The sequence below is a fragment of the Elephas maximus genome, chromosome 16, assembly GCF_024166365.1.
Source record: "Elephas maximus indicus isolate mEleMax1 chromosome 16, mEleMax1 primary haplotype, whole genome shotgun sequence".
NCBI lineage: Eukaryota > Metazoa > Chordata > Mammalia > Proboscidea > Elephantidae > Elephas > Elephas maximus.
The window spans coordinates 49652763-49665362 of NC_064834.1; the positions used below are offsets into that span (position 1 = coordinate 49652763).

The window sequence follows — 12600 nt, forward strand, 5'->3', positions numbered from 1 at the left end:
AATTTCATTTCTCTTTATGGCTGAATAATATTCCATCATATGTATATACCTTGTTTTGTTTATCCATTCATATGTTGATGGACACTTGGGTTATTTCCACCTCTGGCAATTGTGAATAATGCTGCAAGGAACATTGATGTACAGGTATTTGTTTGAGTTCCTGCTTTCAATTCTTTTGGGTATATCCCTAGGAGCAGAATTGCTGGTTCATACGGTAGTTCTACATTTAACTTTTTGAGGAACTGCCAAACTTTTCTATAGTGGCTGCACCATTTTACTTTTCCACCCATATATATTCCTTCGATGCAGCAATTTCACTTCTATGAACTTATCTTACAGATAAACCCAGTGGTACAAGGTTATTAATTTTGTGGCACTGTTTATAATATCAAATGATTGTAAGCAATCTAAATGTTCACCAACAGGGAACCAATTAAATTAATGGTGAATCTATACAATGGAGTATCATACAGCCATAAAAAGAATGACAAAGCTCTCTATATTCTACCGTGAAATAATATTCAAAATTTATTGTTAAATGAAAAAAGCAAGGAGCAGAATCGTGAGTAGAGTATGCTACTGTTTGTAGAGAAGGAGGGAGGCATAAGTGTTCTTTGAATAGCGCCAGCACATAACTGATCTTCAGTGATCATTTGGTTGAGTTAAATGAAATAAAAACAAGGTCGATGGTGGGGCTCACAGTACCCATGCTCCTGGTAGGTACCTCAGGCCAGGTCCCATGGACAGGAGAGCTCAGAGTCATGCTAGGAAGCAGGAGGAGTGGCCCAGTGGAGGACCCTTGGGGTGATAGGCTCTGCCCAGAAGCTGCAGAAGGTCCTGGGTTCCTGGATGTGGGGGGAGGTGCCAGGACCTGCCTCTTGCTCCCCTTGGCCCTTCATATTCTCCCACCTGGTTTTCCCTGAGTGGCATGAAATACACTGTCTTGTATTTTTCCAGGCCATTTAAGCTATAAGCTGGTTTCTGGTCCAGGCCTTCTTAGAATTGTGGTAAATCTTCCTCCTTTCCCTCTTTCTTACCTACTTTTCAATCCTTAATCCACCACCTGTCTATCAGTTTGCTGTACCGAGGTGACTTGCGTGTTGCTGTGATGCTGGAAGCTATGGCACTGGTATTTCAAATACCAGCAGGGTCGCCCATGGTGGACAGGTGTCAGTGGAGCTTCCAGACTAACATAGGCTAGGAAGTAAGGCCTCGCAATCTACTTTCAAAAATTAGCCAACAAAAACCTTATGGATCACAACAAAATACTGTCCGACATAGTGGTAGAAGATGAGCCCCTTAGTTTGGAAGGCGCTACGCAACGGCCACAACAATGGACTCAAACATGCTAGTGATGATAAAGATGGCTTGGGGCTGTGCAATGTTTTGTTCTGTTATACATACGGTCGTCGCTAGTTGGAGCCAACTCAATGGCTACTAACAACAATAACAGTTCTTAATACCTGGCCCATGCCTGATTGGTGACCCCAACTGGGTGCTGCTGTCTTGTTCACGCTACTGTTTATCTTCTGCTTCTAGTGTCTCTCTTTCCCACGGCCTGGGAGGAGGCCTGGGTTCCTTCTACCCAGGACCCTAAAGGCTCTGTCTTTCTTCCTAGCCATAGAATGACAACAGCTATAGTGCTTATTATGTTCTAGGTATCATAATACGTATTTATCCATGATCTCAGTTGTTTATTCTGAAATGTATTTATTAAATGCTTCCGAGGTGACAAGCAATGCTGTGGGTCCTGGACATACAACTGTGGACAAGACAAAGTTTTACCTTCATGGAGCTTAGATTCTAGTAAAAGAGATGAAGAGCAAATAAATGAACATATACTGGCCAACAGTGGCAAGTACTATGAAGAAAAATGAAGCAAGTTAAGGCCATAGGGAGTGATGGGGTGCAATTTTAGGTAAGGTCTTCAGGGAAGATCTCATCTGAAGAGGAGCCTGAATAAAGGGAAGGAATGAGCCCTGAGAGCATTGGTGGGAAAAGCATTTCAGGCAGAGGGAACGGCAAATATGAAGGCCTCTGGTGGGAATATAGTAAGCAAGAGAAAGAGTGAAAGAAACGAGGTCAGAAAGGCAGCCTGGCTCACATCAGGAAGGGTGCTACAGGCGACGGAAAACTTGGAACATCCTCTAAGGAGCAACTGGAGGGTTGAGTTCATGAAGCTGATGTGGTTGTTACTGTTCTACCGACGAGGGAGTTGAGATTGAGAAAGGCCAAGAATCTTGCCCAAGGCACCCCAGGATTATAGAAGCTGACTCCCACGGGAAGCTGTCAGGCTGCAGGCAGGAGCAGATTAGCCAGTAAGCATAGTATGTACCAGTTTATAGTAAGCAAGGTATGCACCGGCTTAATTGTGCTTACTTACTAATCTTTAGTGCATAACTTCAGATAGGTTTCACCACATCTTTGACGTGGTAAAAACCAGGTGAAATTGTGCACTACAGATTAAGTAAGTACAATTAAGCCTGTGTGTACCTTGATAATTGGTTAATCTTTCTCTGGATGCAGGGTCTCAGCCCCCTTCCCGGGATGCCAATGCTTACATCCCAAAGGCTGGCTGGGGGAGAGGAGAGGGCTGCCTTTCCATAGATCCTTCCAACACCTCAGCACAAGCTAAATGAGGCCCAGCCAAATGCCATGGGCAGGCCTGAGCTGGCTGGCCACTCCTAGAGAGACTCTTAGGTTCCCCAAGGTGGGCAGGGTGGCAACGGCTGTGCCAGCTGGCCCATGGGAAGTGCTGACACGGCACAACTGTCTTGGCTTCACATCCGTCCACCGTTGATGAATCAATTGGATCACTCGACCGAAAAATTAACTCAGACCTACAGACATTCCTCAAACCCATTGAAGGTCACAGGGAGCTGCAGGCCTGGGGCCAAGGCTGCCAGGCGTGTTGTTCTCACCCCAGCCTCTCCCAGACAAACACTGTGCCCTCCATCCAGGAAGCCAAAGCCCCTGCCTGGGGCTCCATTTTGCCTGCTTCCCATGTCTTCTCTCTACTGGCAAGAAGGCCTGATGGCTCTTCTTCCTGGGGTTGATTTAGCAAGTTCTAAGTGAGCTCTTGGCATGTTCAAGGTCTGGCTGAGACCAGAGCGGGGTTAAAAATGACCAGTGCAGGAACTTTGCCCACAGGGAGTCAGATGCCTAGAGAAATACAAGGTTATGTTGAGTATAAGCTTCATGAGGGCAAGATTTTTGTCTTTAATTCATGGAGATAAACTCAGTGCCTACTGGCATATAGTAGGTGCTCAATAAATATCTGTCCAGTGAATGGGTCTGTAGTTGGGTTGACTACAGAGCTAACATACTCTGTGGTGGTGACCCTCAACCTTGACTGTATGTGGGAATCCCCTGAGGAGCTTTCAAATCTGATGACTGGGACCTGTCCCCAGAGATTCTAATTGAATTGGGCCGGGAATGGGGATTACTCAAGGCTCCCCAGGTGATTATAATGCACAGCCTGGGCTGAGAACCACTGCTCTAGAATTCACAATGGAACATTCTACTCAAAGATTGTGAGAGGGGCTGCTGCTTCAGAGACACCCATCTCTGTGCTTGGTGAGTTGGGTGGGGGGTGGAATCTGTTCCTTTCCTCTGGCACCTTGCCTGCCAAGCCTACCTTGAACACCCTCCTGCTCCAGTTTTCCTCATTGCTGCTTGCCTGCCCTCCAGCATCTTCCTTGGGGCTCACCCCTTCCACAGCCATCCCTTGATGCTGCTCCCTTCCTGACCTTGTCCCACATTAAAGAATTGATCAGCCCATCAATTAATTGTGTCCTAGTCCAATCTCGGCTTGGTTGGAGAGGGCAGTAAATCCAGCTGGGTAATCATGCCCTGATATTTGTGTAGGGATAATTACTATCTCTCAGGCCTCACTTGGTGGCAAGATGAGATGAAAACCCATAAAACATCACTCGGGGCTGTGGCTCATTGTTTCTTGGCTGCACAAGGCTGGCAGCTAGCCAGGTGGCACTGCCCCCTCCTGCCCCTGGCACAGGCCCCAACCTCTTCCCCTCCCATCCATGCAACTGGCAGGGACAGTCCAGGGGCTGGGTCCTGGCTTGATCTTGACAACCAGCAGGGACAACATTATGGGTCCAGGGGAGAGCCAGTGCATGGGAGCAGGGGTGGGGAGGGGAGGGTGGTCCCCATGGCTAGGCAACCACCTGCCTCCAGGAAGATGAGAGAGCCCAGGATGATGAATGCACAGGTCTGAACCACAGGGTCTCATCCAGGGTCAACCCAAGAGGCTGCTGCCATCTGGGGAAGTCCAGAGCGCGTCCAATCTGGCCCCACAGGGACATTAGACCCTGTATCCTCTAGGTGGATGCTGTGGCCTGGGAGCTCCCCACAGATGTCACAGCACCCCCCCTCCACCCACCCAGAAGCGGACTTCATTCTAGTGGGTTGTGGTCAGGCCTGAGGGAATGGGAAGAGCCAGGGCAGGGACACACCTCCAACTGCAGCCCCAAGAACACAGCCCCCCAAATTGAGAAACACTGAGTCCTCTTTTGCTGCCAGGCTCTCCACGAGCCCGGGGGACACCACGCTGAAAAGGTCATAGAATGTCTTGATTAAAAGGAGGGATCTGGAGTCAGATCCTGGGTTTGGATCCTGGGACATTCAAGCTGTGTGGCCTTGGGCAAGCTACTTAACCTCTTTGTGCCTCAGTTTTTCTTTTTTTTCCTTAACTATAAGGGAGAAAATTTTTTTTTTTATAAGGGAGATATACCAGCACATGCCTAACAGAGCTGTTGTGAGACTTGAATGAGGCAATTAATGTCAAGTGCTTAGATCAGGGCCTGGCACATAGTAGGTGCCACTTAAGTATTGGCTAGTATTGTTGCTATAATGTAGCCTTTTGAGCATCATTTCCCTCACCCCTTCCTTAGGGTGTAGGGTCTTACTACTCAAAGTGTGGTCCCTAAACCAGCATCATCATCATAGCCGGGGAGCTGGTTAGAAATGCAGGCTCTGGGGCTCCACCCAGACCTACTGAGTCAGACTCTGCATTTACCAAGGCCCCCAGGTGACTGCTAGGCACATGTCAGTTTGAGAAGCGCTGGTCTAGGGAAGGCTCCATGAACTCAAGGACTGTCTTCTTCAAAGATGTATCCCCAGCACCTCACCCAGGGTCTGGTGTAGACTAGGTGCTCAGCAAGACTTTGGGGAATGAATTAATGAGTTCAGCTCAGGAGCTTGGGTGAAATCCTGTAAGTGTGGGGGCCACTGGAAGATTTCAGTGCACGTTAGAAAGGCCTCCCTAGAAGCAGCATAGAGGGTGATCCTGAGGCTGGTCTGTGGGCTCTGGTAGTGACCCAGGTGGGAGGTGGCGAGTGCTTGAACCAGGGCAGGAGCAGGCAGATGGAGAGGAGGGGTGGGACTAGGAGGACTGGGGGCTAAGAGGACACAGTCTAAGGGGAGAATGGTCTCCTCTGTCCACGTCCTTCACCTCCAGGCTCAGGGTCTGGGAGATGAGAGCTACAAGCTTCATGCACGAGAGAAGAAAGGGCTCATCTGCTGGGGACCAGGAGGTCCTGGAGGCAGCAGGGGACTCTGCCTGGGGACGGTCTGAGCAAGGCCAGGTCCCCAAAGGTCCTGCCCTCAGTTGTTGGTGTGGGAGGAGGAAGGCGAAAGGTGCGAGAGGAGGGCCGGAGGCTGGGTCCTTACCCGAGAAGGCATTGTTGGTGTTGAGGAAGTAGATCTCCTCTCGGCCATCCCCATCGATGTCGCAGGCAGTGACCCCGATGGCGTTCCCCTGCCGGTCCCGCAGTGCATAGTAGGGTGAGCTGCGCTCATCTACAGCGATGTTCACCAGCCGCTTCAGGGTCCGGTCGTACTTCAGAACCAGGTTGGGGCCATTGTACCTGGAGGAGGAGAGGGAGGGTATGTTGGGGAGGCCAGCCGACCAGAGCAATGGGCTCCAAGTCCTACCACACATACCACGGGCAATTCAGCCCCAGAGCTGTCTGAGAGGACCCTTGCCTGTCTCACCTTGGGGCTCTCTGGGTGTGTGATAGGTGTCCCTGAATCCGATCCACGCCACCCAGAGTGAAAGTCAACCAGGCCACATGGGATACAATATAAGGTGTGGCACGGTGGAGAGGAGTGGCAGCCTGAGACAACTCCCTTACACAGATTTCACCAAAAAAAGCAAAAAATTCCCTCATGTAGGAGACAGTATTATCATCAACCCATTTTACAGCTGAAGTAACAGATGAGGTTTATCAAGAAAACAGGCTTACAGTCTCCTTCCCAAGGTCATACAGTAGTAATTGTCATGTGCTGGGATTTGAACTCAGGCCTTTTTCACTCTCCCAAAAGACCATGCATGAAGGAGCCCTGGAGGAGCAGAAGCCTTAGCTGCTGAGGTTTGGAAGGACCCTCTTCTGATAGAAAGTTCCAGCAGTTAACGGGTTGGTATGAAATTAGGAACTCAGGCGGGAAAATATGAACATAGCTAAAGTTATCAAGTGGACCTACTGGATTTTTTTTGCCTCTTCCCTCTAAGAAGCTCAAAAGAAAAGATTAAAACACTCGCCAATCCTTATCGCCCACCACTCTCCCCTTTTCTCACCCCTTCCAGCCACAGTGGCCTTCTTGCTTCATTGAAGCCCTGGAGCCTGTTCTTGTCTCAGGGACTTTGTGTTTACTGTTCTCTTTGCTTAGGATGCTGTTCGTCCAGACAGCCAGACCTTCAGGCCCTGCTCAATTGTTCCTTCTCAGTGAAGACTTCCCTGCCCACACTCCCAAAATTTGCAACTGCCGCTACCCTGCCTACTACCTGTTTGTTAGTTTGTCATACTGTGGTGGCTTGCACGTTGCAATGATGCTGGAAGCTATGCCACAGATACTTAAATGCCATCTCTGGTGGACCGGTTTCAGCAGAACTTCCAGACTAAGTCAGACTAGAAAAAAAGGCCTGGTGATCCACTTCTAAAAATTAGCCAATGAAAACCCTATATATCACAACAGAATATTGTCTGATATAGTGCTGGAAGATGAGCCCTCTAGGTTGGAGGGTACTCAAAATATTACACATAGCGGCCACAACAACAGACTTGAGTATACCAACGATTGCGATGATGGTGCAGGACCAGGCAATGTTTTGCTCTGTTGTACATGGGGTCACCATGAGTTGGAGCTGACTCCATGGCACATACCACCACCACCACCACCCTGTACACCTCATCCATCATTCCCGCTGTCTCTCTGCAGCTTTTACCACCAGGGTTCAATCCTCTATCTTATTATGTGTTCATTGTCTGTCTGATTCCACTAGAATGCCAGCTCCACAAGGGTAGAGTCTTTTGTCTATTCTGTTCCCCAGTGCCTAGAACAGTGTCTGCACACACTAGGTTCTCAGTAAATATTTGTTGAATAACTGAATGAATGATGCCTCAGAAGTCATGTCTGGGTCATAGGGGCTTAGGTGTCCCACTATCAATTTCTTCCCATCACCTTTCCCACCCTGAAGGCCCCACAGGAAAGCCATGCACCCCAGATCACCCCCAACAGCATAGCCTGAATGTCTGAAGGCTTCCTCTCCATCCTGGGTCCACCAGCCTGCCAGGCTCTCCAAGGAACCCAGTTAAACCCCCTTTACTGAGTCCCTAGCCCTTGTCTTGACCTGGGTGCGAATATCCCAAGTGAAGTTCTGCTGCTGGCCTCTCGAGTGCCCAGCTGAGAACACTTGGGGGAGGTTGGAAAGAGCTCTCCAAGGTCTTTGAGAGAAATCACTTCTTGCTTTCCTGAAACAGATCCAACTTGGCCCTCTCTTCTGTCACCAAGATGCAGAGCCAGTGAAGTTTAGGGGATGCTGAGCAACTGGCCGGGTGCCTCCTGGCACCCACAGTGTGTGAAAGTGAAGATGGGCAATCACTGAGACTGAGTTAGCCACCCAGTGATGGAAGGTCATGCTTTAGACCCCTTGACAAAGAGTGTCTGAGGGCTGTGTGTTGAGAGTGTGGCGTGACCTGTGGAGATGCGTTGAGGCAGTAGAGACAGAAGACCTGGGTTCAGCACTGTCAGCAGCTGGCTTTAGCCCTTAGGGACAGGAAGTACCTCTGAGTACCCAATACTAGTCCTGAAATCCTCTGGGTCTTCTGTTTACTACCATCACGACAGCCCTATAATATGGGGTTTGGATTCTATATTCGTAGAGTGTGTGCCATGTTAAAAGCACTTTCTTATACATTGTCTCACTTGAGCCCCACATAATTCCAGAGAGAAGGTAGGTAAGGTGTTTTTTCTAGAAAAGGAAACTGAGGGTCAGAGAAGCAAAGCAAGCTGTCCAAGGTCACACAGCTCAGAAGTGGTGCTCTGGGTCTCTAACCACATTGCCAGGATCCAAACCTGGTATTCTTTCCCTGCAGCCTAGGATGTCAGCACCCTCTTAGTCCTATGTATTAGTTTCTAGCAGCCTTCCCCAAAGTACCAACTGTGAGAAATGCCTGAAACTTCATGTAATCGGCAGAGATAATGATAACCCTACGTGTCCACAGCACTTCACAGTTGACAAAGCACTTTTTCATCTTTGATCTCATTTGTTTCTTACGGGTCTTGGTTCTATCAGAGATTAGTTTTGTGACTATGGGCTGGCCAGTTCCCTTCTCTAGGCGCTGTTTCTCCTCAGTAAAGTGAGAGAGTTGGACTAAATCAGAGGGTTGCAAAGGTGTGGACCAGGTGTGGTTGTGGAGGGAGGCCTCTGGGCCCTCCCCTCTCAGTTTCAACCACAGCATGTCTACATTGATATATTTGATTTGACGCATCACATTCCAAAAAATGTTTGCACAAGCTCTTCCAGAGACAAAGTTTAAAGCCACTGGATGAGCAGCTCTGTGAGAGCCCCTCTTGGTCTCTCTCTCTGGGCCCATGAGTCTAACCCTGACCTTCTGGGATGGACAGAGTAGGCATCTCCTCCCCCTCATAGCTGAGAAGCCACCATATAAAGTCCAGCATTGGACCCCTCCCACACCCCTGGGAACTCCCGGGAACGTCTGTAACACTCCCTGGAGCTGGCTCCCAGTGGGAGGTGAGGGATTGTGGCCTCCCTACATCTTAAAGGCCAGTCATTTCACCCTGAACCTTCTTGTTCACCCTGGACCGGTAGAGTGGGGTACACAATGTCCCTGTTCCCATGGGTGGTGGCCCTGGGGGATCAGGAGGCTCTGGATGGCCTCTTTCTTGATGAACTGGGGTGGGGGGGGGAGTGCGGGCTCCAAGGTCCCCTAAGGGGAATAGGGGGTGAGTTTCCTAGGCTGGGTCAAATTCTGCCATCTGTCATAGAGTGAGTAGTGCCATAGGGGCTGCCCCAAACCTATATGGCAGCCTGGGATGAACCCTGAACCTGTTGTCCCTCCCCTCAGGTACTACAGACATGAAGCCAGACCGACGGCTCCTCCATCAGACCTCTTGACGACCTGTGGCACAAGGTCAGGGATAGAGGGCCAGTGGGCAGTGCACAGGGCTGCCACCCCTTCCTTCCACCATGCTGTCCTACACAGGGTTTGCAGGCCTGACATCAGGAGACTCTTACACTTTCCCCCAGGATAATCAGCCTTAATCCCCCCTTCCCATCTGATTCCTCACCATCCTGACTATGCCTTGGCCTTTTTTGGCTTCTGTGACTTTGCTCAGCTGCAGCCGCCCACCCCTGGGGAAGGCTCTTCCCACTTGCAATCTTGGCCCACTAACCACCCTCCTGCCTACCCACAAAGTCTGCACTGACTGCCCCAGTCAGATGTGACCTTCTCTCTGAAAGCCCACAGGGCTTTATATCTCTCTTCCTCCTGCTGAGAGCAGAATTGTTTGTGTCCCAGCATCACTTCCCTCATTAACAAATATGCTTCTGGGGCCCAGGAAGCATGTGGATGCACCTTCATATTTGCTGTGCCTACAGCAATGCTTGGCACAGAGTTGGTGTTCAACCACTGTCTTGCATTTACATCTAATGCAAGAATTAGTGAGTGAATGAATAAATGAATAAAAATAATCATGTTGCTGTCATTAGTTGCCATGAATTGGCTCCAACTCATAGTGACCCTACATCCAACATAACAAAATGTGGCCTGGCTCTGCACCACCTTCATGATCACTGGATGTTCAAGTCCATTGTTGTGGCCTTGCATAGTGCTTTCCCACTTAGGAGGCTCATCTTCCAGCACTATATCAGACATTATGCTGTTGTGAGCCATAAAGTCTTCACTGGCTAATTTTTGGAAGCAGATTGCCATGGTTTTCTTCCTAGTCTGTGTTAGTCTGTAGGCGCCACTGAAACCTGTCCACCACGAGTGACCCTGCTGGTATCTGACATATCAGTAGCATAGCCTCCAGCATCACAGCAACACACAAGCCACCATAGTACAACAAACTGACAGACGGGTGGTAGAAAAACAATCCTGGGTAGCATTAATAGAGCACTCACCATGTGCCAAGGACTACTCTAAGCACTTTACACCCATTATCTCATTTCATCCTAGGAATTAGGTCCTATTAACATCCCCATTTTACAGATATGGAGACCAACAGGCAGAGAGGCTAGGGGACTTGCCCACGGCCACTCCGTGGCATCTGTGTTCAATCCCAGGCACAGTGATGGCCTGGGGAGCTGGATGTGCAGTCCATGGGGTTATACTTCCCTCTCTCAGACACCTGCCAGAGATTGCTAGGCACTTCTAGAAATTCAGGAGCAGAAGAACTCTGTGAAATTTAGTTAGACAGAGCCAGGATGTGGGGCAGGGTTCCATATCTCTGAAAAGCTGCTGTGACTTCATAGTATCAAAGGATGGGCCAGTGGACAAAGGTGATTGTGTTGGAGGACATTGTAAAACGTGCCTGAGAGACACCATGGTGATACATGTCCCAGGGCTGGCCAGGTCGGGTACCAGTCCACCGGTACAGGACCGCTGTGGACAGAAAGGAGGCCTTGGGGTTAGATTGAGAGCAACCTGGTGGGGGGGCCTCCTGACCCACCACTTCCTAACTCTGACCTTGAGCTTGATGCGTAATTCCTTTAAGCTTCGGTTTCCTCATCGGTAACTTGGGCTGCTACATACCTCACAGGGTGGCTGTGAGAATGAAGTGAGACAGTGTATGTGATAACACTTGGTAAACCGTGAAGAGTTACACAACTTTAAGTTCACATCATTATTTTAAAACTCAAAACACTGAGGAGCAATTTCTCACTCTCCACGGATCATTTTTGATAGTTTCCAAACACGTTCTAGTATTTCTTACCCCCTAAAATCCCACCCTTGACCTCTCATCCTCTGTGGGTATCTCTCTTTTTTCCCCTTTATAATCAAACTTCTCAGTAGAGTTGTCTCCACAAGCTTCTCCACTTTCTCCACACCCATCTACCCCACCCAATCTACTTTCCGCCCCCCAATTCTACCAAAGCTGTTCTTGTCCCTATCACCAGTGATGTTCATGTGGCCACATCTAGGGACACCTTTCTGGCTTCAGCTCCCCCAGCCTCTCAGCTGTATTTGGGACAGTTGTCTGTTACCATTTCCTGGCCCCACTGCTTTCCTCTTTGATGGCCTCCCGTTGTGCTGGAATGAAACCCAGGCCCCCTTATCACATTTTCTTGGCCTTTCCAGCCCAGACCAGCCAAAAGCTGACTGTAGCCCAGTCACCAGCTGATGTCACGTTAACCACCTAGCTGAACTCTGCGCAAATTTCTGACCCACAGAATTGTGAAAAATAATCACTTTTTTTTTTTTTTTTAAGCTGCTAACTTTTTGGAAAAGGAAGTAGACAAGGTTGATGTATCATCTCAGACCTTGAGGGAAGAGGAATTTATTCCCGGAAACTAGGAGAAAACACTCTCCCCTCTTGGTTCATAAGAAGCCACCCACCTCTGGTTTTCCCTCTACCTCTCAGGCTTCCCTTCCTTGTCCCCTTTGCAAGTTCTCCCTCCTCCCCTAGCCCTCTTAATGTTGGAGTCCCCTCGCCTGGTTCTGGGTCCTCTTCTCTTTCCTCTTTTTCTAGGGGATAATATCCATGACTGACGACCCCAAATTTATTTCTCCAACCCAAATTTCCAGCCGAACTTAGACTGGTGTATCTGACTGCCTACCTGACATCTCTTCCATGTCCCACAGTCATCTCAGGTGGAATATGTCCAAAATGGAACTACTGGTTGCTTGATCCCTCCCCATCGGGCACCCCTGTACCGAAGCCAGCACCCTGGCATCAGCCTTGGTTCCTCCTCCCCCTTCTCTTCACATTTAATTTATCAGCCAATCCTGTCATTTCTACCTCTTAAAATATTTCAAACCCTTTCTCTTCTTTCTCCCTTGACTACCACTGTCGCTAGAGATCCTCCTTCCTCTGTTTCCCTACTTGCTCCCTCCAATCTCACTCCCCACACTGTAGCCAGAGTCATCTTTCTAACACATAAATCAGATCATGGCACTGTCCTGCCAAAAACCCTTTGGTGGTTTCCCAATGTGCAGGAATGAAACCCAGGCCCCTTATCACACCTTCTTGGACTTTCCATCCCAGCCCAGCTAACAGGTTATTGTAGCTAAGTGAATGATACCAGCTGATGTTACGTGGAGCAGAAGAACGAACCAC

The 12600-nt window shown here is 49.2% G+C and overlaps 1 protein-coding gene across 2 annotated transcripts in view; it reads right to left on the reverse strand.

Annotated features, from left to right (window-relative positions):
• CRTAC1 (cartilage acidic protein 1) overlaps nt 1-12600 on the reverse strand; it is a 157599-nt gene that overhangs the window by 63100 nt on the left and 81899 nt on the right. For both annotated transcript variants that reach the window (XM_049855699.1, XM_049855700.1), the window contains exon 3: nt 5689-5885. In XM_049855699.1, coding sequence (XP_049711656.1) covers nt 5689-5885 — 197 coding nt within the window. The remainder of the gene's footprint in view (nt 1-5688; nt 5886-12600) is intronic.